The sequence below is a fragment of the Crocodylus porosus genome, unplaced genomic scaffold, assembly GCF_001723895.1.
Source record: "Crocodylus porosus isolate Cpor-Errol unplaced genomic scaffold, CroPor_comp1, whole genome shotgun sequence".
Taxonomy (NCBI): Eukaryota; Metazoa; Chordata; order Crocodylia; family Crocodylidae; genus Crocodylus; species Crocodylus porosus.
In genome coordinates this window covers 123,094,972-123,122,832 of record NW_017728886.1, presented here as the reverse complement: position 1 = coordinate 123,122,832, position 27,861 = coordinate 123,094,972, and the positions used below count along the sequence as shown (strand labels likewise).

General features: G+C 45.2%; 1 protein-coding gene across 1 annotated transcript in view; it reads left to right on the top strand.

The window, feature by feature from the left end:
• Positions 1-7,126: 7,126 nt before the first annotated feature.
• SEMA5A (semaphorin 5A) overlaps positions 7,127-27,861 on the top strand; it is a 429,765-nt gene continuing 409,030 nt past the window's right edge. Inside the window, exon 1 of the mRNA XM_019541437.1 lies at positions 7,127-7,326. Coding sequence (XP_019396982.1) covers positions 7,194-7,326 — 133 coding nt within the window. The 5' untranslated portion in view covers positions 7,127-7,193. The remainder of the gene's footprint in view (positions 7,327-27,861) is intronic.

Below are 27,861 nucleotides of genomic sequence, written 5' to 3'. Positions count from 1 at the left end.
TGACCCTTACAGAGAAAAAGCTTTTTCTTATGTCCAGCCTGAATTTACCTTCTATTAGCTTATGCCTGTTGGTCCTCGTCCTTCTTTAAGGTGCCTACCTGAAGAGTTGCTCCCCTTGATCTTGATGCTCACACCTGATATACTTATAGGCAGCTATCCAGTCACTTCTCAGCCTTGTCTTATTCAGGTTAGTGGTAGTTGGTGACTCCCTTCTGTGGGGCATGTAGACGTCCATTTGGTGGCCTGACCACCTATGGGCTCAGGAGGTCTGCTGCTTGCCAGGAGCCCACATCTGAGACATCATGGAAAGGTTGCCAAGACATATGAGCAGGGTGGCCATATGTCCCAGTTTAGCTGGGACAGTCCTGGTGCTTTGGCATGCCTTGCAGGTGGGCACTGTTGCCTGCCCTAGCATGCTTCCCCACCCTTGCCAACTTGTGAGACTGTGTGTGTGTCTGTGTGTGCGCGACCAGTGGGATGATGGGGGGAGGGGAGGAAGAGTGTCTTGGATGTCCCCGATGATGTCCTGAATGTCTGAAATTTCCTTAAGGTCAGCATACATATGAGGCCCATGCTACTTATCTGTATGGGCACTAATGATAGTGCCAGGGGCAACTTTGAACAGATCAAAAGGGATTATCTGGTTCTGGGTGCAAGGATGAGGGGGACAGGATCCCAGGTGGTGTTCTCATTGAACATTACAGTCAAGGGTAGACCCAGCTAAGAGCAGACACATCCTGAAGATCAATATATGGCTGCATAGATGGTGTCACCAAAAAGACTTTGGCTTCTTTGACCGTATGGTGGTGTTCCATGAATGTAGACTACTGGGAACTGATGGGGTCCACCTAAAAAAGAGAGATGAGCTTGCATACAAGCTTGATAACATAGTGAGGAGGGTTTTGCACTACATTCACTGAGGGATGGAGAAAAAAGCCCAGGGTAAGTAAAGAGCCAGGGGACCAGGATAAAAACTCAATTATGGAAGCTTTAGCAATGTTCTCAGAGGGTGCATCTACACAAGATGCTTACTGCAGAACTGGCTAATTAGCTCCACAGTAAACACCTTGTTGCATATACACATGGCCTTATTAGGCTGTAGTAAACTAATAAACTTCACAGCAGGTTAATGCTTGAAAAACTTTGCAGCAGGTTAGTATTTACATTTACAGCAATACATGTGTAGATACTGATGTGGCTGGCTGGGACACAAGGGTGCTTCAGTGCTGGGGCTACCCCTTCGCAACATGTTGAGCTGGGCAGCAGTGGCCCCTGGCTGATAGGCTTACCCCTGGGGCCCCCTGCCAGCTGGGACTGCTCTGACCTAGCTCAACATGCTTTGGTCCCAGACTTGCATTCAAGCGGTATGCCTGGGAGTAATAAACTCCAGTGCAATAGGCATTGGCATTTATTGCTTTGCATTAATTACATGTGTAGATGTGGCCAGGGAGAAGATAAGGCAATAAGCTAGATACCTGAAGTGTTTGTATCCTAATTCAAGAAGCACAGGAAAAAAATAGGAAGAATTGGAAGCTCTAGTACACAGTAGTGCACAGGGGCAGCTACTAGATGATGAGTATTGTTGGTAGCAAAGATAGGAAAGGAGGCAAAGAGCCCAGTGTAGTGGAAGAACATGTTAGGGATTACTTAGAAAAGCTAGATGATTTTAAGTCAGCAGGGATGGATAGGATGCACCCCAGGGTATTGACGGAATTGGGTGAGGTAATTTCAGAGCCATTGACTATCTTCTTTGAGAACTCATGGAGACTGAGAAAGGTTCTAGATGTTTGGAAAAAGGCAAATATATTGGTCTGACCTCAATACTTGGAAAGGTTGCGGAACAGGTTCTCAAGAAATGTATTGTGAAGCACCTAGTGGAGAGCAAGATGATCAGGCACAACCAGAATGGCTTTACCAAGAACAAGTCATGTCTGACTAACCCTATTTCCTCCTAAGATATGGTGATGTACTGTTTGGATGAGGGGAGAGCAGTGGAGTGGATGTGATATACATTGACTTTAGCAAGGCTTTTGACATTGTCTCTTATATCATTCTCATTAACAAGCTATGAAAATACAGATTACATGGTGGGGACTGTAAGGGGAATACATAACTGGTTGGATCATCTTCAATGAGCAACCATCAATAGCTTGATTTCTAGTTGGAAGGAAGGAATCAAGTGGGATTCTCAGGGATCCAGCCTAAGTACAGTATTATTTAACATCTCCATTGCTGATTTGGATGATGGAATTGAATCATGCTTAGCAATTTCATGGATGGGTGGAGTTGCAGATACTCTGGAGAGTAGGGCTAGGATTCAGAATGACCTAGATAGACTGGAGAAATGGTCCTCAATCAGTCAGATGAGATATAACAAGTGCAAAGTCCTGCACTTGGGATGGAATATGTGCACACAAATACAGACTGGGGAATGTTTGGCTGGGTTGCAGTACTGCATAGAAGGACATGGGGGTTACAGTAGATCATAAACTGAATATGAGCCAACAGTGTGTTCTTTTTGTCAAAAAAGTCAACAGCCTACTGGGTTGTATTAGCACTTGCAAATTGAGGGAATTTGGTTCTTCTGCTTTGTTCAGCTCTGATGAGGCCTTATTTGAAGTACTGTGTCCAGGATGTGGACAGGTTGGAGAGAGTCCAGCAGAAAGCAATGAAAAATGATTAGAAGCCTGGGATGCCTGACTTATGAGAAAAGTCTGAAAGAACTAGGGTTATTTTGTCTAGAGAAGAGAAGACTGAGCAGAGATTTGATAACAGTCTTCAAATACCTGAAAAGTGATCTATACAGAGGATGGAGATGGGCTTTTCCTTGTAGCCATAAGAGACAGGACTAGGAGCAATGGCCTCAAACTGCAGTAGAGGAAATTTAAGTAGGAGATCAAGAAGAACTGTCTTACTGAGAGTAGTCAAACATTGGAAAAGGCTACCTAGAGAAACTGTGGAATCTCCATCCCTGATAGACATTTGGCTGGGATGATTTAATTGGGGATCATCTTTCCTTGAACAAGGGCTAGGCTAGATGACCTCATGACACCCCTCCCAGCCCTTCTGTGCTTTGACTTTGCAGCTCCCTTCACTTTCCTCTATTACATCCCAGATTCAACATGTCTTCCAGTGATAGCAGCAATACTAATTGGCTTTGTGATTTGTGTCTTTGAGAAGATCACCATTAAGCTCTGGTGCTGTGACATATTCAGGGATTCCTGACAAGGAACTAAGCACTCTCAACTTCCACTGGAATCAACCGGAGTTGAAGCAGAGCATTAGGCTTTTAGTAAATTTCATTTCTTTTAAATTATGTGTTTGTAATCAGTTAACTTTTGTTTTGCGTTGGCTTTGTTCAAACATTTAACCTAAGTGCACAGTTTGAAAGGAATGCTATTTGTATCTTTGAATTTAAAAACATCTTTAAAAGACCATTTGTTTGTTTTTAGATTGTTTAAATTATATTATCTTTCCTTTTATAAAGCATTACTGATGAATTATCATCCAAATATACTGTAATAATATAATGTAGTTATATGATGAGAAGCATTTGTATTAGGAAGCATGGAACAAAAATGCTTAATTTTTAAAAGAATCAGATTTACGCATGTAGACTCACTAGGGCAAGCTTGCAGTGAAGTGCTGATAAATGTTAATATCAGTGTTGCATAATAATATGATGTCTAATACATGTGAAAGACAGACCTTAATAAAGTCAGTTCTGTTGAGAATGCTTGCTTGCTTTTTGAGAAATTATGCCTCCTACGGTGTTCAAGAAACATTTTTGCCCATGTTGTATCTTTTTAATTAACATTTCCCCTCCTTAATTGATTTTTTTTTTTTAAGAATAGCAGAACATGTATTTAAAGTCGGATCTTATTCTTTAATTTTGTTCAAAATCATAAGCCAGGCTTTTTTCTTCATTATATCTAATACATTTTGTCCACCAGTCACATAGGTAAATAAAGCAAGTACCAAACAGAGCAATTAGCTTCCTTCACAATAGATTTCCCACCCCCAGTAACCTTTATGAATGCTGATGGGAGTTTGGTGTGTGTGCATGTCAAGGGGATAATATACCCATATTCATTTTTAAAAAAATAATATTATTTATTTAGTACCAATAGAAAAGTTTCCAATGCATTTTTGTTTAACTGTTCATACAGGCCACTGGAATCAGATGTGACATGTCAGTTCTTAATGCATATGGACACACATACTTTTGGAGTTGTTTCCAAAAGTTCTCAGCCTGTCTTATGTTTTAGGAGTTGTATGTGGGCAAGTTGGGAATGATACAAATGTAGCAAAATGACTCTGACTTTTTAATAGGGCTGTGCGGATGCTTCGGTCCCTGATTCGATTCAGTAGAGATTTGGCATGATTTAGTGGCTGAATCTCTGAATTTGAATCGAATCAGAGGACCCTTTAATCTTCCAAATCAAACTGGAACCCTCCTAACTGAATCGGAAAGATTTGGAGATTCAGACATAGACACATCTTTAAATGTTTTTCTGCGTACCTCTAGGTAGCAAGGGCTTGTGAATGCTGTGATGCTGCGGTGCGTGGAGTGTCCTACAGCAGCATGGGGAGCTCCTCAGTGCACTCAGCAGCAGACACAGAGAGTGGAGCAGAAGCATTTCTGGTCCACTTCCAGATTTGCCAGGAAGCACACAGAGGGCCCCCGTGCCCCTCCAGCTCGGCAACTGGTGCCTCCTGAGTCTGGGGGGGCATCCAGGGTCTCCTCATGGCCAATCCCCAAGCCAGGGAGTGCAGGGGAGCCCCCCAGCACATTCCCCGGTGGACCCAGAAGTGGACAGGAAGTACTTCTGGTCCGCTTCTGGATTCACCGCTGAGCATGTGGAGGGCACCCCCACCACACTCCTGTAGGACACTCAATCCATCTCAGCATTGCAGCGATCACAAGCTGCGCCTGCTACCTCAATATATGTGGAAAAAACTTTTAGCTGAGTCTGTGACTGAATTGTTGGTTTTTCCAAATCAGCATCGAATCTTCATGTTTGGCTGAATCATATCGGGGACACTGATCCGAATGAGCGAATTGAATCACCTGTCCCTGATTTCAGGATGAATCCAAATCCAAATAGAATAGGGCTCGTTTTGCACACTCCTAAATTCTAACCCTGGAAGTAGATTTAAAGTGGAGCTGTTTTGCTACATATATATCATTCCCGATATGTTCACGCACAACTTTTAGAACAAAACAGCTGCCACACAGTTTGGAACAACTGTCACGCACTCCTCATTTGAAATAGCTCCAAATGTATGTATGTTCATATCTGGAATTGCCACTGTTGATTATAATTTTCCTTATTGACTTAGTTAAATTGTCCAAGGCACATGTTTTGAACTGCTGCATTAGATAGCTAAGGCTTTGGACATTTACTTATGGTAGATCTAATTAGAAATGGACTTGATCTTGAATACACTGAGCACATTGAGTGTCCTGCCACCTATAAAATACAAGCACTTGTTACTGGCCATTTCAACAAATTAATTACTACCAAAATATGGGGGCTGTCACCAGCTTGCATCTACCCCAGGTTGGTACTAAGTGGAAGTCATTACTGTTTTGGTGATCTCTGTCCAGATTTTATTAGAAAGGTGTTCTTGAAGTATTAGGGTACAATTGCAACAGGCAACCTTGTCAGGATGCTCTGCAGAGCAGCCAGGGATTAAATGAGCACAGAGACTAGATGGATCTTGCTTGCCTAGGGCTTGAGAGTGCGCAACAGGAAGGAAAGATCTCTTTTCTCTGGTGTATTAATTTGGGGTCAGATGCTTTTTACTTTATTGAGCAAAGGAGAAAAAGTGTCAGTGCCTATGTAAGGGTGGGGAAGAGGCAATTCTGTGGTATGCCTACCTCCTCAAGGCTATGGGGTAGTATGGGAGCAAGGTGGTGGTAGTTATGGCTGTAACATGGAATCATTTGTCTCCTCAGCTCTATCAGGATACCTTTGTGTAAATTTTGACCTCCTTAACATTAACTTCTGCTCCTTCTCTAATCCCTCAGTGATATTTATAATGCTACCCCCTCCCCATGAGATTTGTGGGGCACTGACCTGCATGCTAAACTCGTGGGAGGATGATTCCTTCAAGAGGTTGCTGCCATGGAATTTGGTTGACTGGGGGGGGAAATGAAGAGGTTCAGGTCTTTCATCCAGTGGGCCCCAGCCCCCTGGGGGAGCCTGCAGAATCTCTCCAGATCTTAAGGGAACACTGTAGTTCGACTTGGTGCTGAAATAAAGCAAGTATTACTCCCACAGAGACAGTCAGGTAAAAACTGTAGGCCTGCTCCTACTTTGTTTTGAAGTCAAAGTCAAAACTATTAACCTCGGTGGTGCAGGATCCAGCCTTATGGAGAAATAGGCCTACCAAGGATTGGCTTAGAGCAGTGGTGTTCAAAAGGTGTCCTGCAGAACCCTGGGATTGTCCAGCGGGTCAGCAGGGTTCCACAAAGTGATTGGGGTAATAGTGGAGCAGGCTGGGAGCCGGTGCTCTGCCACTGCCGTGCTGATTTGCCTGGCCCCTTGGCCTGCAGAACAAAGAGTAGGGGCTCTGCTGCAGAAGAAGCGATATGAAATGGCTCTGTGACTTTCTGAAGTTTGAAAACCACTGGTTTAGAGCATACCATGAAAGCCATTCGACTAGGCTGTATGGTTTCCTTTAAAAGACAGTCTGGTTTGTGGTCTTTACTGCTGATTTCACAAAAATAGCATATCCTAACTTAGGAAAAGGCTGTTGTTTTGCAAGTTGCTTCTAAAAGAAAGCGTTACATATATAAACCTACTCCCACCCACATATGCAACAAAGTTAGAAAAATATAAATTAAGGAAAATAAAATGAAAGAAATTTTCTGCATACCAGTGGCAGACTGTTAATTCTCCTTTCAGTATTTCTTGATTATTTGCCTAATTTATGGAAAAGTAGGTGATGATTTTATGATGTAAATGTACCAGTCATTGCCATAATTCATTTTTGAGGAGAGGAATTCTATTTTAAGAATTCTAAATTTTATTTTCCAGTAAAAAAGAACTAACCAGTTGCTTTGTCTTCAACTAGTGGTCCTCTGTGTAATCAAGTTCCTTTCTTCTCATTCCTCAAGAGCTTTCCACACATGAACACGAGAAGAGTTGCTAGTTAAAAGAAAAGTGAGCGGCGCAAAGCACAGTATGGCCACCATGAAGAGGAATGGACTCATTGCACTACTGGTTGCAGGCCTGGGAGTCTTGGAGATCTTGGAGTTGACAGCAACAGAAGATTCCCTGTGCCAGCGTACTGAACACCCAGTTATCACTTATAAAGGTAAGGAGAAACCAGGAGCATTTCCTTTCCTCTTCCAAACAGTTCCCCCTACCTCACCCCGCTCTGAAAAAAGGACAAAATAGTGCTCAGTTCCTTCACCTTGGGAAACTTCTGTTTATACTGTACATTGGCAGCAAGTAAAAATGAATTTGGTTCACTTGGTTGCCTACAGACAGTTGTCCAGATTGCAGGAATCTCTGCACAGCTTGACTGATTGCGTGACTAGCCATTTTGGCTCTAGGAGAGTCCCAGGCCTGGAACAGCAGAGATATCAAAGGTCAGGATTAAAGTGCTTTGGCAGAGCACCTTGGCAGTACTGGCACAGATGTTGTCTACTTTTGCTATCCTACACTCCCTAGCTGGTGTGGTTGGTCCTTCCTTTTCATATGCTCTGAAATTACTCAAATATTTTCTTAAAAACAAAAAATAATACTAAAAAGCTTTTCATTGCTTCTCAGCAGCTGAGTGATGCCACAATCCCTTAACTGCAAAAAGGGTATGACAGTTCTCAGCAGCAGGTAAACACTGTGCTGCAGTCATTTTGGTCTCTTTCAAGCACGGTTTTTTAAATCTGTCATGTAGTGGAACAGGTGTTTCTGCCAACCTGGTTGGAAGAACTGAAAAGACATGACTTTAAATCAGAGAGACAAGCAGGGAGCAGAAAGTAAGTGAACTGTGTTTCAGAGCAGGCTAATAGCAATGAGTTTACAAACTTTGCTCATAACTGTGTCCTGGGGTGTCAGCCAGAGGATACTCAGAGCATATGATCTCAGGATTAGGTCTTTTGTTTTCATGTGTAATTAGTGGACACAACACATGCTTTACAGAACTGCACTGTTTGGCTATCACTGAAATCATTTGGACAGTGAGAGTGACAGCTGGATAAATCAGAATATATATTAACCAGGTCTGTTTTGCCTTTCCTTCCTGCTGTGCAGTAGATTCTGGCTTCACTGTCCTTTCAACACAGAAATTATATTTACCACTACAGAGTCCCATTCAGCAGAGTTCTTACTGTTCAATATAATCTAATGGCTTAAGCCTTTGACTTGCTTGCAAAGTTGTTTCCTTGACTACTTACTCTCTCGACTCCTATATCTCTTGGGTAATTGCTGCTAAAATCCCTTGTGCACTAGACGCACCATCACTGCTGCCTTTCTTGTAATGCCGAATAAAATGTCTGTGCTGGTATTAAAAAAACAAAACAAAAAAAAAAACAAAAGAAATTGCAGCCCTCTAGGACAACCGGTTTTACAATTAGTTTATTGATTCTCATGACCACCTGAATTTAATTTAAAATGTTTATTTTCTAGTTATGCTAATAATACTATTCTATTTTGTATTGTCTATTGATTCAAAGTTTGACCACTAGGTTAGTAATTTAAAGAGAGTCCCAAATGATTTGTACATAAGAGGATATTGGGAACAGGTTCCTAAAAAGTATTGTACTTTGTATTCATTACATTATTCTCAACTGGCCTAGAAACTTTTCTATTTATTTAGTAAAAGGCCTATTTAGGTCTACTTTTGCTTCACTAAATTGGGATCTATAATTCTGTTTGGGGAAAAAAAACTGTATATGTTTTAGCCAGATTATTGGAAAGCTTGGAGCAGTGAATCTTAGTCTGTTGAATGAGGAGTGGTTCTATTTCAGGATTTATTGATGTATAATTGTGATAACTACCCTCTTGGCTGGAGCTGGTGGGGAATTGAACTTGGGACATGCTAAGCATGAGCTAAACACCAAGATCAGGAAGAAGTGGTCTGGACCCACTAGCATCTTGTGTAGAATAGGTCTGGGGCTCATGAGTATAGTCACTGGCATATAGCATATCAATGATTTATTTTCATAAATAAATGATGATTTTTCCCAAATTGTTGCACATTATTTTTAACATCTGTGCAATGCATATATTTAAGAGTAATATAGAAGAATTGCTTTTGAGGTTTTATTTCAATATCTAATTATAATTTTGTTCAGTGGTGCTGTCAGATAAGTAAGGCAGTGCTCCATGGGACTGTCATAGGCATCTGGATTTGTGGGGAGGGGTCAGAGTTCAGGAGCTGAGTGTCTACAATACTAGAAGTCCAGAAGCTGTAGTGGGGGGTCATTGTATTTGGTATCACTCCGAGTCTAAGGTATCCCATTGTGGGTTGAGAAGGGTCCATGTTCAAGGCCAAACAAGAGTTCAGGAGCTAGGGAATCTAAAGGAGACAGTGGGGTAGGTAGGAGCAAGGTACTGGAGGCCAAGGCATGGGTGAGGCAAGAGCAAGGCTAAAGCAAGGCTGGAGCAAGGCAGGAACAAGGTAAGAGTGTCCTAAATAACCAGGCCACTAATACTGTTGCCAAGACAAAGCCCGAGGCAAGTGGGTGGGTTTATAGCCTGCCCCACAAAGGCTTATGCCTTGCATTGGCTCCCCGGGGTCACATGTCCACCAAGGGGAACCCCATAGGAAGACTCAGGCTAGGCTGGGTCCAGAACTCATTCTGCTGCTTGGTGGCACTGCAGGCTAGACTTCTGGTCACAAGCCCAGGAGACATGTGTTTTGAGCATCAGGGGTCCTGATGGGGAATATCAAGAGTAAATTGGATGCTTATCTTGCTGGGATCCTATGACCCCAGCTGACTTCCTGCCCTTTGGGCAGGGGGCTGGACTCAATGATCTCCCGAGGTCCCTTCCAGCCCTAATGTCTATGAAATCTATTAGAATCCGCCTATGTGGTAACTGGACTGGGTAGTGCCACTTGTCACTGAGATTGTCTATTTGCCTTAATAGCATATAGGGTTAGCCTTCCCTCTCTGTGGCCACTTCTCTCCATGGATTCTGTGGATGGTTGATACTTGTCAAACAGTGCTCTCCTCTAATGTTAAAGGGTTCTGAGGAGAGCCAGGAACCTTGTCTTCCAGTGCTACTGTCTCTATTGATCTGGCAAAATATAGTGCCTTGCCAGTATCATCTTGAAAGGATTCAAAATCTGTGTTTGTTCATCTGTTGGAACATAGCAAAACTTTTCAGATGCCTTCAGGAAACAGAACTGACTCTAACATCTGCTTTCAGATTGATAGTCTAAGATTCAAGTCTTGTTTTTGCTTCCCAGCAAAGATTCTGTTGAAACTGAAATGTCTTCACACAGTGCTTTGGGTTGGATGAAATGGCATATCTTGGCAAAATTTCATTTAGTCAAAATGTTCTGACTGTGTGAAGTGTTGTGTAATAAATACTATGATCTTTTAGAACCCCACTGGGAGCCTATGTCCAGTACATGCTAGGGAAACAGGGCCACATCTTATTCCACTGTTCTATTTATTTGGCATGTAAATGGACTGAGACAATTAAGTGCAATTTTGTTCCATCTTGCTTGGGTTCCTAAAAAAAACTTAATTCAAAAGGTAAGATGGCTCTCCTTCTCTTTGCTTTTTTTGTGTGACTCATTTTGTAAGGGTTGGATGACAGTGGGTGCATCTATACATGCTATTAAGGTGATGCAATAAAGTCTGGAGCAGTTCGCACTGAAGTTAACTCCTTCTGGTGCACCATCTACATATGGCCCAGCACTGCATCAATTAGAGCCAGGGCAGAGCAGGGGGCACTGCGAGTCAGCCCTAGGCTCTGGGTGGCAGTGTTGGGTGGCAGAGGGGCTGGCAGGAACTGGGGGCCTGGGCCCCGGTTGGCTGAACAAACCAGGCACAATTTGCACCTAGTGATCACCATCCACACAAATGTTTGATTGCACCCCACCATAAGAGCGTAATAGTTAGTTAATTTACTGTGCCCTAACACCCATTCACATAGATGGTGAGGCTTTACTGCAGAGCTAATTAGCCAACTCCACAGTAAAGTGCATGTGTAGATGGACCTAGCATGTTGCAAAAACAGATGCTGTACTGGATTTTCATAGACTTGAACGGAGTTGAATAGAATCATGCTGGGCTGATGAATAGATGCCTAGTAAGAGGAATAGAATCTGGCCCCTAGACTATTGGGCCAGGGACAGACATTCAAGAAGCTTGAGCCTGAATTGATTCAATCTTTGCAGCTTAGTCTAACCTGGCTAGGCTGAACTGGGTTGAAACTGGATAAACATCCTCTCTGGACTAAGGAAATTCAGGCATGTGCCTGCAGTGGCTCAGGCTAGAAGCTGGGGAATGTTAGCTGAGCTGAGAGGGGTGTGGCCAGGCCCAGGCAGGACTCTCATTAGGGAGATCTGCCTGCATGGTCCCAGGCTTTTCCCATCTGGCTGCTCAAGGGGCTTGAGTGTTGCCAGCCCACTGCTAGCACTGTGAGGCAAGGGGGGCTATGCAGTGCATTCATCTGTTGATGATGCAGAGCTTTTCAATTTCCTTCCTTGCTTTGTCATACTGTCTGCAGCAAACTAACAGGGGAGCAAGCTAACTGGGGCCTGATGACAGTCTTTATTACCCAGTTAGCACAACAATAGCCTCTCTCCATTATTTCAAACTTCTTAAACAGCTTACTGGCTGACCTGTTTATTAGCTCCAAGCCCTAAGCAGTCACTGTTTTGTCTGCCTGCCCCAGTGAAATTGGACACACACATGAACACACCTAACTCTTGGCATTAGCTAGAATACCACATGCTTGGGGTCCATGCTGTGGGAGATGGGAGAGAGGCAGGGGGGGATTTCCTGATAGAGCAGCAAGAGGTGGATAGGGCAGCCAGGCAGATCCTGCTGTGTCTGCAGTCTCTTCCGGAGCCTTACACAGCATTACCCGGCATACCACATGCTGGCTATGGTTTGTGCTGTGGAAGAGAGGAGGAAGGGATCCCTGCTTAAGCAGTGAGTGGTGAGGGGGCAAGGGGAGGGGGTCATAGGGAAGCCAGCAGACCCTGCTGTGAGCTGCAGCCAGAGAGCAGAGGGGAGGGGCCAGCCCTGCTGTGGAGCAGGGAACCTCGCCCAGCCCAGAGAGCATGCTGGGGGGTGTCTGATGCAATTTAAACCAGCCAGGAGTCTGGGACAGACATTGCATAAAACGGTTTGATCAAATCAGTGAAGTCTGATACTACATTCAACCAGGTTTATCTCAAACTGGTGTCAGCCATTTTCAAACTAGTTTATGTGCACTGAACAGCTGTTCTAGTACAGGTTTAAACCAGTTTCTGATTGCTTAAACCAGTTTATGTGTAATGTCTGTCCCTAGCCTTGCAATCTGTGGCTGCTAGGTAATGCCTGGGGCCCCTTACTAATACAACTATTAATTGGAGCTGGTGTTAAATGAGAGGAGTGTTTCCTATTCCTGGATTCGGTGCTGCATGTGGGAAAGTGCAGTGGCTCTTGCAAGGTAGCCCAATGAAGTTCCCTTCAAGGAGAATGACTCTATGAAGGACCCAAGAATGAATAACAGTGTGAGTAGGCCTTTGGGGGAGGTGATGTCTTGAAAGCTGTGAGGCTGGACTAGCCAGTTGCTACCCCATCTGGGTATCAAAAGACAAGACCTAATTCTGACTTCTGTTATCTGTATTGTTGCAGCAGGAATGGTTATTTTTACTAACGCATAAGAAAGCAACTGCCAGCACTTCATTCGGTAACTTCTAGTGACGTTATTAGTGCTACTGGAGGACTTCGGAGTGACCTCTAAATTCGCTTCTTTGTAAGAACTCATCTTATAATATTATTGACTCTGCTGCCAAGGTCCTAACCTGCAGTTGCCAGGCACCAGCAAGGGCTGAGGGCACTTAGCAGACCCTAAAAGCAACATTAACATTTGCAGACTGCAGCCCTAAGTTTACAGACATGTATATATTTGTTATCATCAACTGACTCTTTGTTTAGTCATTTATAAACTGAAGAAGATTATTTGGGTTGCTTTTGATATGCTGAAGTAGCAGAGAGTTTATTTGACCATGTCTTCCTCTGAAAGGATGATAGGAAGCATAGTAGATGGACTATAAACTGCTATTAAATAAAATTAATGGAGTGAGAATCCACTGTAGCGTAAGGCTGAACAGATGCGAAAAAACTAAAGATGTCCCCTGGAGTTGTCATGGTGACATATGGGAAGAGAGCTTGGCTCCTAGCAGAGCTCAAACTTTCTTATCCACTGCCCATGTGAAACTCTATTGGTTTCAGCATGGAGCATATTTTAGATGATCCTGTTGCATTGCAGGTTCTAAAAAGGTGCATCATTTTTTTTATGATAATTTTCTCAGCTGAATATTTTTATCTGAAGGACTGTGGCATATCTTCCAAGTGCTAATAGCATAAGTTCCCCAACTCCAGTAGAGGAAACTCCCCTCACTTTTTAGTTACGGCAGTTAAAGAGAAAGGCACGAGATTCTAGGAGAAGCTGGGAAGACAAAAAAGCGTATTCAGAGAATCATCTTAAAATATATATGTCTTTATAAATATCTACGTATGTGGCAGGGATAGTCGCAAGATAAATTACTGAAGTATGTGGTTAATTAATATACCATGCATCTTTTCTGCTTCATTTGAACCCTGCCTAGTATTTTACCTCGCCAGGAATTACACAAATATGTAAAAACTGTTTCTATATCTGAAAATGTCATGGCTTACCTTTGACTCTTCCAAGGTTAGAAATGAGTTATGGGTCCCCCTGGTTTGGGGTGCTGGAAAACTCCCCTACCACTTATTTGCTGCAAGGATCATCAAACATTTTGAAAATCAAGCCCTTTATTTAGGTGACCAAATGCATTTGTCTGACTAATTTACAGTTTTTATGATATTATTATACATATCTGCTGTGGATGCATCATCCCCTCCAGTGAAGATCAAAAGTACAGTAAGTGAAGATCCTGGAGTGAGATAGGAGGGTGTAAATAATGGGAGGAGAGCCAGGCCATGAATATATGGAGACAGGTGACAGAAGGATTACTCTTTTATGTGCACAGAGAACTTATGCACAGATATAGTTCTGGAAGTGCTACATTTTGCAGGTGTTTAAGGGCTTACTGTGTCTAACTTGATTATTTCTTAGAAGAAAACAAGTCTACTTAATAATACATCCTGTTGCCAAATAGATCTGTTTAATGAAGCTCACCATGGAAACTAAAACCCCTGTGAGGAGCAGACCACAGGCAAAAAAAGGATATTTAAAAACCAAAAGGCATACCTGGGAAAAAGAAACTATATAAATATAAGAAAACCTTTGAATTCTTCATATATAGGAATAGGGCATAAATATTAGGAAGCTAACGGCCATCTGAAGCTTCGGACAACTCAGAACACTCTCCTCTGGGTGGAGGATTGTGCAGTAGATGGCTCATTGACCATATGTTCAGTACTACTTAGTTATATACACTGCAGATCAGTGATCAGAATTAGAGTTTGATCTTACAGCTTTTTAAATCTCATTAGTGCTGCCAGCGCCTAACAGACACCACATCAAACCAGTACATCCCTCTGTAAAACCAGGCTGCTTGAAATAGATCCTCTCCTTCAATTAATTGTCCACATGTACACTCATACTGTATGCATGCATCTGTGTGCAAGTGTCTCTGCTGTTGAACCTCAGTTGGAACGTTTTTTGCCTTAGCAATACCCATAGAGATTACTGCAGCCCTGCCACTTCTAGTATCCCCACTCTGAGGGGACAAAGGGCAGTGTGTACTCTCTGATTCTTTAGTTCCTGACAGTCACCTAGCTGGATACAGATTGCTTTGCTGTTGTTCATGATGATGGCCTTCACACATCAAGGAAACCTTTTATTGTGTCTACCCATTTGCTAGCCACTTATTCTTTTAGATATATATATTTTTTTCTTTGCTGAACAGGGGAGAAGCAGCAGGATGTCAGGAAGCCTTAGGGCTGTGCCTTGACCCCGTTTTTATTGTGGTCTCCTCACCTCCCTTTTATGTTGCATCATAAAACACTGCCATTTTAGGACTGGCTAATGTGGCTATTATGGACCTTTTAGGGGTAGTGCACTGATATATTGGTCTGTGTATCAGATTGGCACCGATACAAGGAAAATTAATATTATTGGCAATTGGCTTTTTTTGGCTGGTGTAGATGATTAATAAATATCACCTAAAAATGTTGTGTGCATGCATACCGCCACAGTGTGTGCATGACCGAAAATGTTAGTCGGGCAGCTTGGAGAGCAGTGTCTGACTGGTAAATCTGCGGGGGAGAAGGAGTGTGAGGATGGGAAGGGGTGTTTTGTGTGGGAGGGTGGGGCAGACCTAGGCCTCCATGGTGAGGGAGGGAGTGGGGCAGAGGTAGGCGCTACCCAGCCAGGGTGGTGAATGAAATCCCAGGGTGGGGTGTGAGATGGAGCCGCAAGTGGCTCATCTGTGGGGTGTGAGGCGGGTGGTGGCTTCTCACTGCTGCTTTATCCCCGGGGGAGGCATGGGAGGCATGTGCCCCCTGGATTTGTACTGTGGGCTCAGGACTGGAGGCTGCACTGGCCTCTTCCTGGCAGTGGGTCTGGGCTGGGGCTGCTCTTGGGGCAGGCGGGGATGGGGCAGGCATTGCTGGGAGGGGGAGGCTACAGGGTGGCTATGGGGAATTTTGGATTGGCTATAGCCCACCCTGTAACCACTTCTCCCAGTGATGCCGCCACCCTGAGTGCAGCCCCAGCCCCGAGTCCGCAGTGGGCAGCCTGCCTTCAGCCCAAGCACAAATCCAGGGGGCATATGGCCCCCATGTCTCTCCTGGGAGTGCACACAGTGGTGGGAAGCTGCCTTCCCTCCCCGGCCCCTCATGTCCCCCCGGATGATCTGCCCATGGGTCCACCCCGCTCCCAGCAGGGTCAGATTCACCGCCCTGGTTGGGCAGCCCCTGCCCCTCCCCCCACTCCGTCTGTCACCATGGGGGCCTCAATCTTCCCCCCCATCTTTGCCCCACAGCCCTTCCCCCTCCAGATTTACCGGACGGATGCTGCCTTCTATGTTGCCAGGCTGCATATTGGCTATTGGATCAGTATCAGCCAATATGGCTGGTTAATAATCAGCCATTGGTATCAGCCAAAACATCTTTATTGGTGTACCCCTAGTAGTAGGATGACATCTGGTATCTTGCCTCCTGACACCTAAACAAGTGGCCAGGTGCTCCAGAGAGCCTTCTAAATGTAGTGAGTTAGCTGTACTCCCACCTGACTTTTTCCTTGTATTTGCAACTATGAAAAAGAAAGCAAGACATTTTAAGGACAGAAGGTTAAGAAGCTATATCTGTTTGGGAAGAGGCTTGCAGGCAGTCTCAGCAAATTATAACTTTAAGGTCTGTGAGCAGTTGGCAGACTTGTAGTTGCCTTTCCTCTGTAATGGAAGGAAACCATTCTAGCATAGCTTTCAGAAAGCCAGCTGGAGTCCAGAATGGCCTTGCAAGTAGCCCTGGATTGAAGCTCATACTGCCTCCAGATCTGTGGCATCAACAGGTTTAATGTAGCAGGCTCCAAGGCTTGGGTTTCTTCTTTTGGGGCTACAGAGCTCTTCAACTGTAAAACTGACCCTTAGACTCCAGGGCCGTGCTTCAATCACTGGGTGCCTAGCCACTCTTATATAGGTATAAGCTTAAAAAAGAATCCTTATATCACAAACAGAATGAACAGCTTCCTATCTATGAGTTTTGCCAGCTCATTGCAACAGCCTGACCCCCATGTTGGAGAGCCTCCTAGAAGGCAACAGAGAATTCGTAAGTGTAAACACTCCTTTGCAGCCAACATCATCATGCAGGACGTCTGTATCCAGACATAGTAGGCCATTTGGTCAAGAGATTCATTAGTCATGTTTGTGATTTCCTTTTCTACAATTATTTGTTCTACAGGTTTCCCTTGTTTTTTTTGTTTTTTTTTTAATGTGGGTTCTTTATATGTGAATTCGCTCTTATGTGATGAGCATATTTAGACTCAGAATTTGTTATACGCGAGGTAAATTCACTCTTATGTAATCAGCAGGTGTGTAGGGAGAGGGGAAGTGCCATGGCCCCACTCACCCCAGCCCTGGCTGCAGTGGTCCTGGGAGTGGCTGGCCCCAGTGGCTGCAGCTGCTGAGCTGCACCATGCTCCACTGATCCCCCTGTGCCTGAACTCACCCCAGCTCCTGGCCTACGCTATGCCGTGGTGCAGGCAGCTGGTGTCAGCTGCTCCTGGTGCTGTTCCAGCATGGGCTGGGGTGAGTGCAGACAAGCGGATCCCGGGGCAGCACAGGGCACAGCACTCACACCAACCCCAGCTGCAGTTGTCTCTGGAGAAGCTGCACAGGCCAGGTGCAGAGGTGAGTGGGGACAGGCGGAGCACGGTGCAACCCAGTAGCTGCAGGCAGCTGGCGCTGGCCACGCCCGGGGCTGCTGCAGCTGGGGTTGGGGTGAGTGCTGCTCTGTTCCCTCTGCTTTGCTACCTTGTGCAGCCCCAGGAGCAGCACCCCTCCCTCCACCCCTTCCCTAGTCCCAGCCTCATTCCCTCCCTCCCTACCTGCCACGGAAACGTATCCCTATTTGTTACACTGTAAAGTGGGTTCGCATTATGTAAATTTGCTTTATGTACCATTCTCAGGGAACGCACATACAGCATAAATTGAGGGATACCTGTATTTTCTTACCATCTAGGCCCAGGTTCCTTCAGAACAATGAGTCCTTTATATAGTAGTGAACAGGTATTTGATCAAGATTCAGTCTACTGGAATTGAACCTGGATTCATGAAAGCTTATGCTATGTATCTGATGTAGCTAGTCTGTGAGGTGCAAATCTACCTTGCCTTCTGCCTGACTTCCAACTAACACAGCTAAGTACCTTTCAAGACCATTAACCATGCAGGATTTTTGTCTCGATTTGCCCCAAGAATCTTTACTGACTACCTCTCGCAGCCTTTGTGGGGCAGGGTATCACAGTGTACATCAACTCTGATGACCGGTTATTAAGTGGAGCTGCCTCTTCAGAGGACGTTGAATATTTTGTTTCAGTCTCTAAGTCTAATGATCAACGTTCAGAAATCAAAGCTGCTTCCCAGACATTTGGATCATAAATTTACTGTGTTTATTAATTGTGCCCTTAAACTCATTGGTGCTGGTGAGGGGAGCAGCGCAATGTAGACATGTCCACTTGATGCCAGTGGTGGGCTGATTGGCTTTTACTGAAGAACGCTACTGCACTGGCCCCTAGCACCATCAGAGATAGTTATGGTGCTTCTGGCTGGGGGTGTAGCACATGTGGAACAGCATAGCATATTTGAGGGCACTACTCTCAGACATGAGAATTTAATGGTCTAGATACAGCCTTAAGTGTAGATTAGGACTTTGACTCTGGAATCAACAGCTCATTGGAAAGAAAGTAACATGCTGCTGGAGAATAGGGACCTAACCCCCTCTTCCAGAGTCGATGTGATTTTTCACCCTTGGTGTTGGTGTTTACTCGAGCTTAAATGGTGTGTGAGATCTTGCAAAGATCTTCTGTAGTGGGGTGTATTTCATTCTCACTGTTTCACCTTAGGATCCTACGTAGGTGTCAAATTTTTAGGGAGAATAAGTGCTGCTTCAGTGAGAGGCAGCTGATATAATTTTAAAATCTATGGTTAATGTTTTAAAACACACGCTGTGCTGTGAAAGGTCATGTGCTAAGTAAACAAATGCAATTATGATGAAAACTCAACCCACAGAAAAAAATAAAAGCAAACTGTTTGTTTCTTTGAGGGTTCCAGAGAATAAAAATAGCACATATGTTTTAGCTGTGGTTTAGTAACCCAAAGAAATGTCTCTTTTTATACCTCCTTGTCTAAACCACTGCAGTATTCCCTAATTTGATGTTTGTCTAAGAAATATAGGTTCAGTACAATTACTCTTTCCATTTTTTGTGTGGTTTCTACACTGATCACACAACGTGTACACTGGAGGAAATTACTTTTCAGGGCTGAATAAGATAACAGGGGATATAGGATATAATAGTTTTCTCTGTCCCCCAGCCTCCCTTTTTGCACAAACTGCTATTATACCTAGCAAACTATTAAACTATTAGACCATGTCTTCTCTTTTCCTCTTTGGTTTGGCATCTAAAAATATACTTTAAAAACCTTTTGTTGATTTCCACAGTGTGGTCAAGGGATATGCTTTTTCTTTTGGGTTTTTTCCTTTAAACAAAGATGCATTCATCAAAAGGGAAAAGTTCTGACTGGGAGAGTCAACTACTATAATCCTTGGTATAACCAAAAAAAAAAAGACAGCAGCAGGATAAACTTCCTTATGCTGCCTTGCCCGTGTTTCTAGCCTCTTACCTAGAGGGACCATGTCTTTGGACAAGAAGTGACTTCATTCTTGACCTAATTATAGTTTTGTTTTTATATAGACTTAGATCACCAGGTTTTTTTTGCATGGTACACAAATTAAGTCTTGTTTGGTTGCAGCAGCTTTGTGTTCCTCATTATTAGCTTCAGATTATTTTTTACAAATAATTTGAAGAGTGAAGGATTATTTCCTATTGGTTGTCCCTTGAGTCATATAGCACCTTTGCAGTACTCCTGAATAAAGAAACAAGATAAAGGCTAACAAGGCCAATTGTTGAAATCCCTGAAAAATCCATGTGTCTAGTGGATGACAATAATCACCTCCCATCTTCCCCATAAAACTCTCTGCGTTCCAGAATGAGGGCTGAAACAACCTTAGAATCTGTCCTTCTTCTTCTTTTTTTTTTTTGAGCTAACTGAAGAGAAACAATGCACATCACAGGCATCTGCATGCATGTGGTGCCAGAATGTAGAAGCACATCAAACCCTATTCTCAGAACAGGAAGTCTGGCAATTCTACTTGGAAGACATGAGAGGAGTGAAAGACCACTGCTACATATATATCTTCACTGTCTAAACAAAATAGGCAACATGGATTTTAAAGTAGACAATTTTATTTTTAAAAAGAAGGTTTCTAAAATGGGCACAGTTATTTTTAATACAAGTGTGCCATGGGTGACAGCTCCCAGACTGGAATGTTTTGAAGAAACAGTATAGCAACAAACATGATGGCAATCATAAGGACAAACATTGCACATAAACCAGTTTAAGTGATCAGAAACTGGTTTAAACCTGTAACAGAACAGACCCAGCTGGGTACTCTGTGTCAGTCTTTCACCAGTCCTATGGGACGCCCCTGCCAATTACGGGACAGGGAGGCTCAGGTGAGGGAGATTCCTTACTGCCCATTAGTGCTGATCTCGTGAAGGAACACCTTTAGAGGCTGAACACCTTCAAGTCAGCCATCCCTGACTGTTTACAACCCAGGGTACTGAAGTTGCTGGTCAGCATCATAGCTGAGCCCGGGCTCAGGAAATGGGTGGACGAGAACCTGATGGTGTTTAACACCAAAAAATGCAAGGTTCTCCACCTTGGGAAGAAAAACCTGCAGCATCCTTATAGGCTCGGCAGTGCTACACTGGCTAGCACTACAAATGAAAGAGACTTGGGAGTCATGATTGACCACAAGATGAACACAAGCCTTCAATGTGATGCTGCTGCTAGTAAAGCAAGCAAAATGCTGGCTTGCATCCATAGATGCTTCTCAAGCAAATCCCAGGACGTCATTCTCCTCTTGTACTTGGCCTTGGTGAGGCCGCAGCTGGAGTACTGCATCCAGTTTTGGGCCCTACAATTAAAAAAAGAATGTGGAGAAGCTTGAGAGTCTGCAGAGAAGAGCCACGCGCATGAGCAGAGGTCAGGAAAGCAGACCTTACGAAGAGAGGCTGAGAGCCATGGGACTCTTCAGCCTGGAAAAGCGCAGGCTCAGGGGTGATCTGGTGGCCATCTACAAGTTTTTCAGGGGTGCTCACTAGGATCTGGGGGAATGTCTGTTCACCAGAGTGCCCCAAGAGATGACAAGATCAAACGGTCACAAACTTCTGCAAGGCCTTTTCAGGCTGGATATAAGGTAGAACTTCTTTACTGTCTGAGCCCCCAAGGTTTGGAATAGACTGCCACCGGAGGCGGTTCAAGCACCCACTTTGAACGCCTTCAAGAGACATTTGGATGTTTATCTTGCTGGGATCCTATGTTCCCTCCTGACTTCCTGCCTGTGGTGCAGGGGGCTGGACTTGATCTTCTGAAGTCCCTTCCAACCCTAATGTCTCTGAATCTATGACATTCAGTGCACATAAACCAGTATCAAAGTGGCCAAAACCAGTTTGAGATAAATCTAGTTGAATGCAGTATCAGACTTAACTGATTTGAGTCTCAAACCAGTTTATGCAATGTCTGTCCCAGACCCCTTCCTGGTTTAACCTAAACCATAGTCCTCCAGCATACCAGCATGCTGTCTGGGCTGGGCTGTCTGCTGCAGCCCAGCAGGGCTGGCCCCACCCTGCTGCTCCCCAGCCAAGCAGGGACAGGCAGGGTGGGGGTCTGGCCAGTGAGGGGTTTAATTCCCCCCTCTCTGCCTCACCAGCAGGGACCCGAGCTGGGTCTTCCGGGCAGTTCTGAGCCAGCATGGTCCCTGAGGCAGAGGGCTGCAGGGATGGGGGTTATTCCCCACTTTACTCCCACTGCTCCTGTGGGACTACAGCTGGGTCTGCCTGCCCCAAATGCCACTACTGTGCTTGCTCCCTGCTTGGGACAAGCAGCAGAATAACCCCACTCCTGCCTCCTCCACTGGACACTGCAGGGAGGAGGAATAACCCCCATCCCTGCCCCCCATCTAAAGGGCCCTGCCAGCTGACATCTGGCTGCGCCCCCACCCTGCTGCTGTAGGGCTCTTGATGGGGGCAGCAGCCCTGTTATAGTGTCAGGGAGTGTGAGCCCTTCCTGGTGGCGGGGCCCTGCTGTGGGGTGGGCAGAGCTGCAGCTGACTCCATGCAACAGCACCAGGGCTCAGAGATAGCCAGAGCTCTCCAAGCCACCGCCACAGCTGCCTCTGTGATCTGCAGCAGCTTTCCCTGCTGGGAAGAGGCTCACACTTGGGAAAGCCATAACAGGGGTCACTTCCCACCTTGCTGCTCCAGTGGCTGGGCCAGGGCAGGGCTAGATGCCAGAGGGCAGGGCCCCTTAGGCAGGGTCAGGAAGTAAGGTTATTTTCCCCTCTTTCCCCAGGGCACTGCAGCAGGGTCTGCCCACCTTGGCTGCTGCTGCTGTTCACTTTGTGCCTGGGGCAAGCAGTGGAATAAGCCCCCTCCTCTGGATCCCGGATGGAGGGGGGCAGGAGGGGGGTTTATTCTGTCACTTGCGCCAGGCACAAACCTAATGGCAGCAGCGGTGACCAGGATGGGCAGACCCCACTGCAGTGCCTCTGGGGCAGAGGGAGGAATAACCCCACTCCCTGCCCTCCACTTAAGGGGAGGGGCCCTGCCAGCTGACATCTGGCCCTGCTCTCGCCTGGCCACTGGAGCAGTGAGGTGGGAAGCAACCATGACAGGGGCAACCCCTGTCATAATTTCCCTGAGCATGAGCCTCTTACCAGTGGGGAAAGCTTCTGCAGATCACGGCAGCAGTGCTGGCAGCTTGCTGGACTCTGGCCTCCCCTGAGCCCTGGTGCACCTGTGTGCAGCTTGCCACAGCTCTGCCTGCCCTCCAGTGGGGCCCCCTGCTCAGAAGGGGCTTGCACTCCCTAACACTGACAGGGGCTGCTGCCCCCATCAAGGGCATTGCCCCCTGGTCAGATGTACCTGCTTAGTCGGGGGCCAGGGATGGGGGTTATTTCCCTTCCCTCCAGCATCTGGTGGAAGGAGCTTATTCTGCCTCTTGTCCCAAGCAGGTAGCAAGTGGGGTGGCAGTGGTCAGGGTGGGCAGACCTGCCTGTGGTCCCCTGGGGGCAGTGGAGGTAGAGGGGGAATAACCCCTCCCTGCCCTTTTTGCTTTAGGGGACGTGCCAGTCCAGCACTGCAGCAGCAAAGGGGCAGCGCCCGGCAGACCCGGCTGAGGTCCCTGCGGGTGGGACGGAGCGGGGAATTAAACCCTTCTCTGGCCGGTTTGGCCAAATCTACTGCCTGAGCTGGTCATGCCCCTCCCCCCAGCACAGCTTCCCTGCAGCCAAGAGCACACTCTAGCGCCTCTCTGCTCCTGGCCTGAGCAACTGCAGGCATGTACTCACATTTCGTCAGTCCCCAAGGAATGTCTGTGCTGTTACAAATCCGTTCAACCTAGGCAAGTTAGACTAACCTGCAAAAATTGAATTGGTTCAGGCTCCGGCCTTTTGAATGTCTGTCCGTAGCCAAGCAGCTTATCACCCTTACTCTATCTTTTAGGAATTTCACTTTGTTAAAGGTGAAACAGTATTCTGATGCTTTGCTTCCCTGGTGTTTCATTGCCAATGTGCACTGATCTTTTCTCACAAGATGTTCAGGGTTCAGCATATGCATTCCATGCCTGGCTGTCTTGCAGACAGCACAACATATAGGTCATAATTATCTCTGTCTTTATGCTTAGTCACCACAGAAGAGGTTGGTAGATCACTGAAGAGAGTGCAGAAGCCATTTACAGGAAATTCTGCATCAGATACCCTGTGGTACACGTGCATTTGTCTGTATGCTTTCTTCAGGGGCCACATTTGAATGAGTCTTTGCTCTTACACGTATCCCTCTAAACCAGCAGTTCCCAACCTTGGGTTGCAACCCAAATGAGAGTTGTGGATGCAGTGCCGGCAGCGCTGCACAATAGGGACAAGCTGCGCCATGTGCCAGGAGCTTCATCCCCCGGGCCATCGCTGTACTCCACTCCCAGCAGTGGGTCATGGCAAAAAAGGTTGGGAACAAGTGCTCTAAACCTACAACTGTCCAACCTTTGTTTTATGTTTTCAGATTAAAAAAAAAAAAATACTCCATCCATTTCTGTGGGTGAAAGAAAAAAAAATCGCATTTTTTTTTAAAAAAAAAAGATTGTCACACAAGTAAATTGGAGCAGAGTATTTTCATATCAAAAGCTGGCTTATTTGGCCTCTTCTCTTCTCTTCTCTTCTCTTCTGTTGCTTTGACATTTGTTTAATTTAAAGTTTCACAGAACTCAGATTCAAGCCCCTTCATCAAATATTCTCACATAACGATCTACATTTTTGTGTAGCTGGGAAATATTTGGAAATAAAATTCATGTCTAGGCATTAGGCCTCAGTCTGGCATGCAAATATCCCATTAATAGGAGCATCTGTGGAGACTGTGCTTGCCCCTTGAGTGCTGCTGTTACGAATCTTGACTGCTTAGCATAGAAAGCACAACAGCCTGACCCCTCCTTGGTTCCATCCTATTTCTTGTGGTTGCAAGATGGAGCACCTGCAGGATTCATGTCCTTTGCCCTGAGTGACTTTCCTATTAGCTAGGTAGTGATTTATGTGGTGCTGCTGTAGTTTGAATTGGTTAACTAGGTTTTATTTTTCTGGTGGTGTTTAAAAACCTGCTTCTGCAGGCAGGTAGGTTCTCTCTAATCATAGTTCCTCATCTATGGCAGGCAATTCTGTGGCTAGTGGGGTTAAGTGGGATTTTTTATTTTATTTTTTTTTAGCTTGTATTCAGGAGGGGCTGAGTGTGAATATGCTTTGCTGTAACTGGTTGCATAAGTAGGATATCTGGATGCCCTTTTCACCCAATGGAAGATGGCAGTCTAGTACTGGCAGCAGGCCACAGAGATTGCTCCCTGATTGGTTCCCCATAACCTTATCCTGCATTTGATTAGGTGAGTGTTAGTTCCTGGATGAATACCATAGTTTTGTAAGGGTTTTGTTGTGAGCGTTGCTGGCTGTGTCAGAAAAGGAGGCTGTGAGAGATTATTCCAAGGAGGACAGAGGGAACGGAGTAGCGTGAAAAGTGTCCCAGCGGGGATGCCAGAGTGGAGGGTGAGGGAGGACAGAGCACTGCGGTGGGATGATGAAGATTTTATTTGGAATTGAGTGGTCTGCTGTGCTGTTTAGGATGTTGGCACTCTGACCCCAACTCTTTGAAGAAGAAAACATCCCCTCCATAGGCAACGTATTGAGGGGCATATGAGGGCACATGGCTCCCCAAATTTCTGGGGTCTGTGGAGCATGTCTAGGGGGTCTGCAAAAGGTGTTGCTGCCACTCCAGCTCCCCGCATGGCCAGTGCAGTGAGTGGCAGCAACAGACAGCCCAGCATCAGTAGGCAGAGCCTGCCGCAGCTCCCCTCATGGCCAGAAGCCTCCTGAGCGCCGGCAGCAGAGCATGGCCAGGTAGCAGTGCCTTGTTCTGTCCCTGTTGCTGCCTCAGGTGGGATCTGGCACTACTGCAAGAGAGAGAGAGAGAGCAATCCAAAGGGGCCCATGCCTCCATTCCCCATTTTTTACCAAAACCTTTCAATTGTACTGCTCCCCCTACTACAACAGTTACAGGTCACATATGCCTCCTTCCTGGGAGCTGGCTAAAAAGGTGTTCTTTGTGGGGCTGCAATAGATCACTGGGGAAGCCAGGGATAGAGAAAATCCAGCATCAAAAAGCCAGAGGCTTGCTCCTTGTGAAGCCATGACAGGGCTGTCTTCACAGGGCAGTCCTTTAGGAGATGGAAGCTGAGTGTGACTTTTTTTTGGGGACAACCGAGACAGAGCTCCCTCTGAAAGGGGAATGATTCGTGACAAATACCTGCCACCATCATTTTATTTTGACTGACAAGTGTATACCCAGTGAATTTTCATTAAAAATGCTTATTGTGGTTGCACATTTGCTCTATACATAAAAATAATCCTCAAATAACTCTTTGCACTGATTTTCTTCAACCAACTTCCAAGAGAAGTGGTGCTGGCTCCTACCCTGGGGGTCTTTAAGAGGAGGTTGGACGAACATCTTGCTGGGGTCGTTTGACCCCAGTATTATTTCCTGCCATGGTGGGGGGTCGGACTAGGTGATCTACTCGGGTCCCTTCCAACCCTAGAAACTATGAAACTATGAACTTAAAGCTAAAAGATGATTCAGGTTGTAACACAAAGTTAAAAACATCACACATCATGCTCAGCTTATTGCTCCTGGGTGTTGCAATGTCACATACACCCGGATCTGGGGCATGAGGGTGCTTCAGTGTCGGGCGAGCCTGCAGGTAGCTCCCACACTGAAGCACCCTCATGCCCAAGCCAGATGGGGCAGCCTCTGTATGTGTGTTGCTGCACACAAAAAACTCCATGACAGTATAGTACTTTTATTTATAAAATAAAGGTTTGCGGAGTTTTACTTTCCTGCAGCATAATAAGGCCACAGGTGTAGATGCTGAGACTTTAACTGCGTAGCTAATTAGGCAACTGCAGTAAATGTCTCATGCACCCAGCATGGATCCACTTGGATGTTTCATTTTTTCTCATGACTTGTCTTTTTCCTTCTGTTCTGCAGGTTTTCCTTTTAAGGTTGCTCTTTGATTTTTCTTGTTACGCTTTAGACAAATTCTGCGTTGAATTTGTATAAATTTTGTGTCAAAAGTCCTGAAATCTTCAATAAATCAGAATAAATTGGTTCTATGTAAAATTTTAACCCAGTCTGTAGTAGCTTTTTGACTCTTTCTAACTTATCATATAGCGGATTGAGTGATTTTCTTTTCTTTTTTTTTTTTTTTTGGTTCAAAATATTTTCACAGAAACCTGGAACAAAAATGGTGTTTAAAATATAACAAAATTAGCCCAGTTATCTTTTGAAATAACTTGTGGAACTTGGAGTAGCTTCAGAAGGGCATTCAAAAGCATAATTCAAAGCAACATAAGTAGGTTCAATCATTTTGCCAGTTATGGACTGGAGGTAAACAGCATGTGAGCCTGAGGGGGCATATTACAATTACAAACTTCATTGGAAGATTTTGTGGAATAGTACACGTTTGCATAAATGCCATCCATATTTGGTAATATTACTTGATAATTTATCTGTATAATTTGCATTTTCAGGTCAAAGGATTTCACTTTTGACCTTGCAACATATAACTGGCCCTTTCCAAACGAGGTAAACACCTACTCTGTTAAGTGCTTAACCTTGGTACACGGAGTGCTCTCTGGGGCTAGGGACAGACATTACACATAAACCAGTTTAAGTGATCAGAAACTGGTTTAAACCTGTAATAGAATAGATTTTCAGTGCACATAAACTAGTCTGAGAATGGCTGGCTGAAACTGGTTTAAGATAAACCTGGTTGAATGTAGTAACAGACTTAACTGATTTGGTTCAATTTGGATTTGGCCCAAATTTGGGGGAGGCATTTCATGCAATGTCTGTCCCATACCCCTTGCTGGTTTAAGATAAACCAGACACCCCAACATGCTGACATGCTCTCTGGCCTGGCAGGGCTCTTTGCTCCACAGCAGAGCTGGCCCCTCCCATCAACACCCTAGCTGGAGCTCCAGAGACTGAGCTGTTTGCCCCCTCACCACTCCCTGCTAAGCAGGAATTCCCCCCTCCCCTCTGCCTTGCTGAGGAGGTGTCTGTGTATTAGCTAACAGACCACATGCTGGCCAGGGTTCCTTGCATAGCTTCTGTGATACAGACATCCATTCAATCACAATCTCTAACAATAACACAGTCAAGGAAGTGCTAGTGCATAGAGCAAGTGCATCTCCGGATAGTTTGTATTTTTCCCTCTATCTGAAGATGGTGTTCACAATGACAAGACCATGCTCTGCATATTTGCTCAGGAGGAGAATGCTGTTAAAGTTGGCTTTCCTTGCTCCTTCCTTCCCAAAGATGC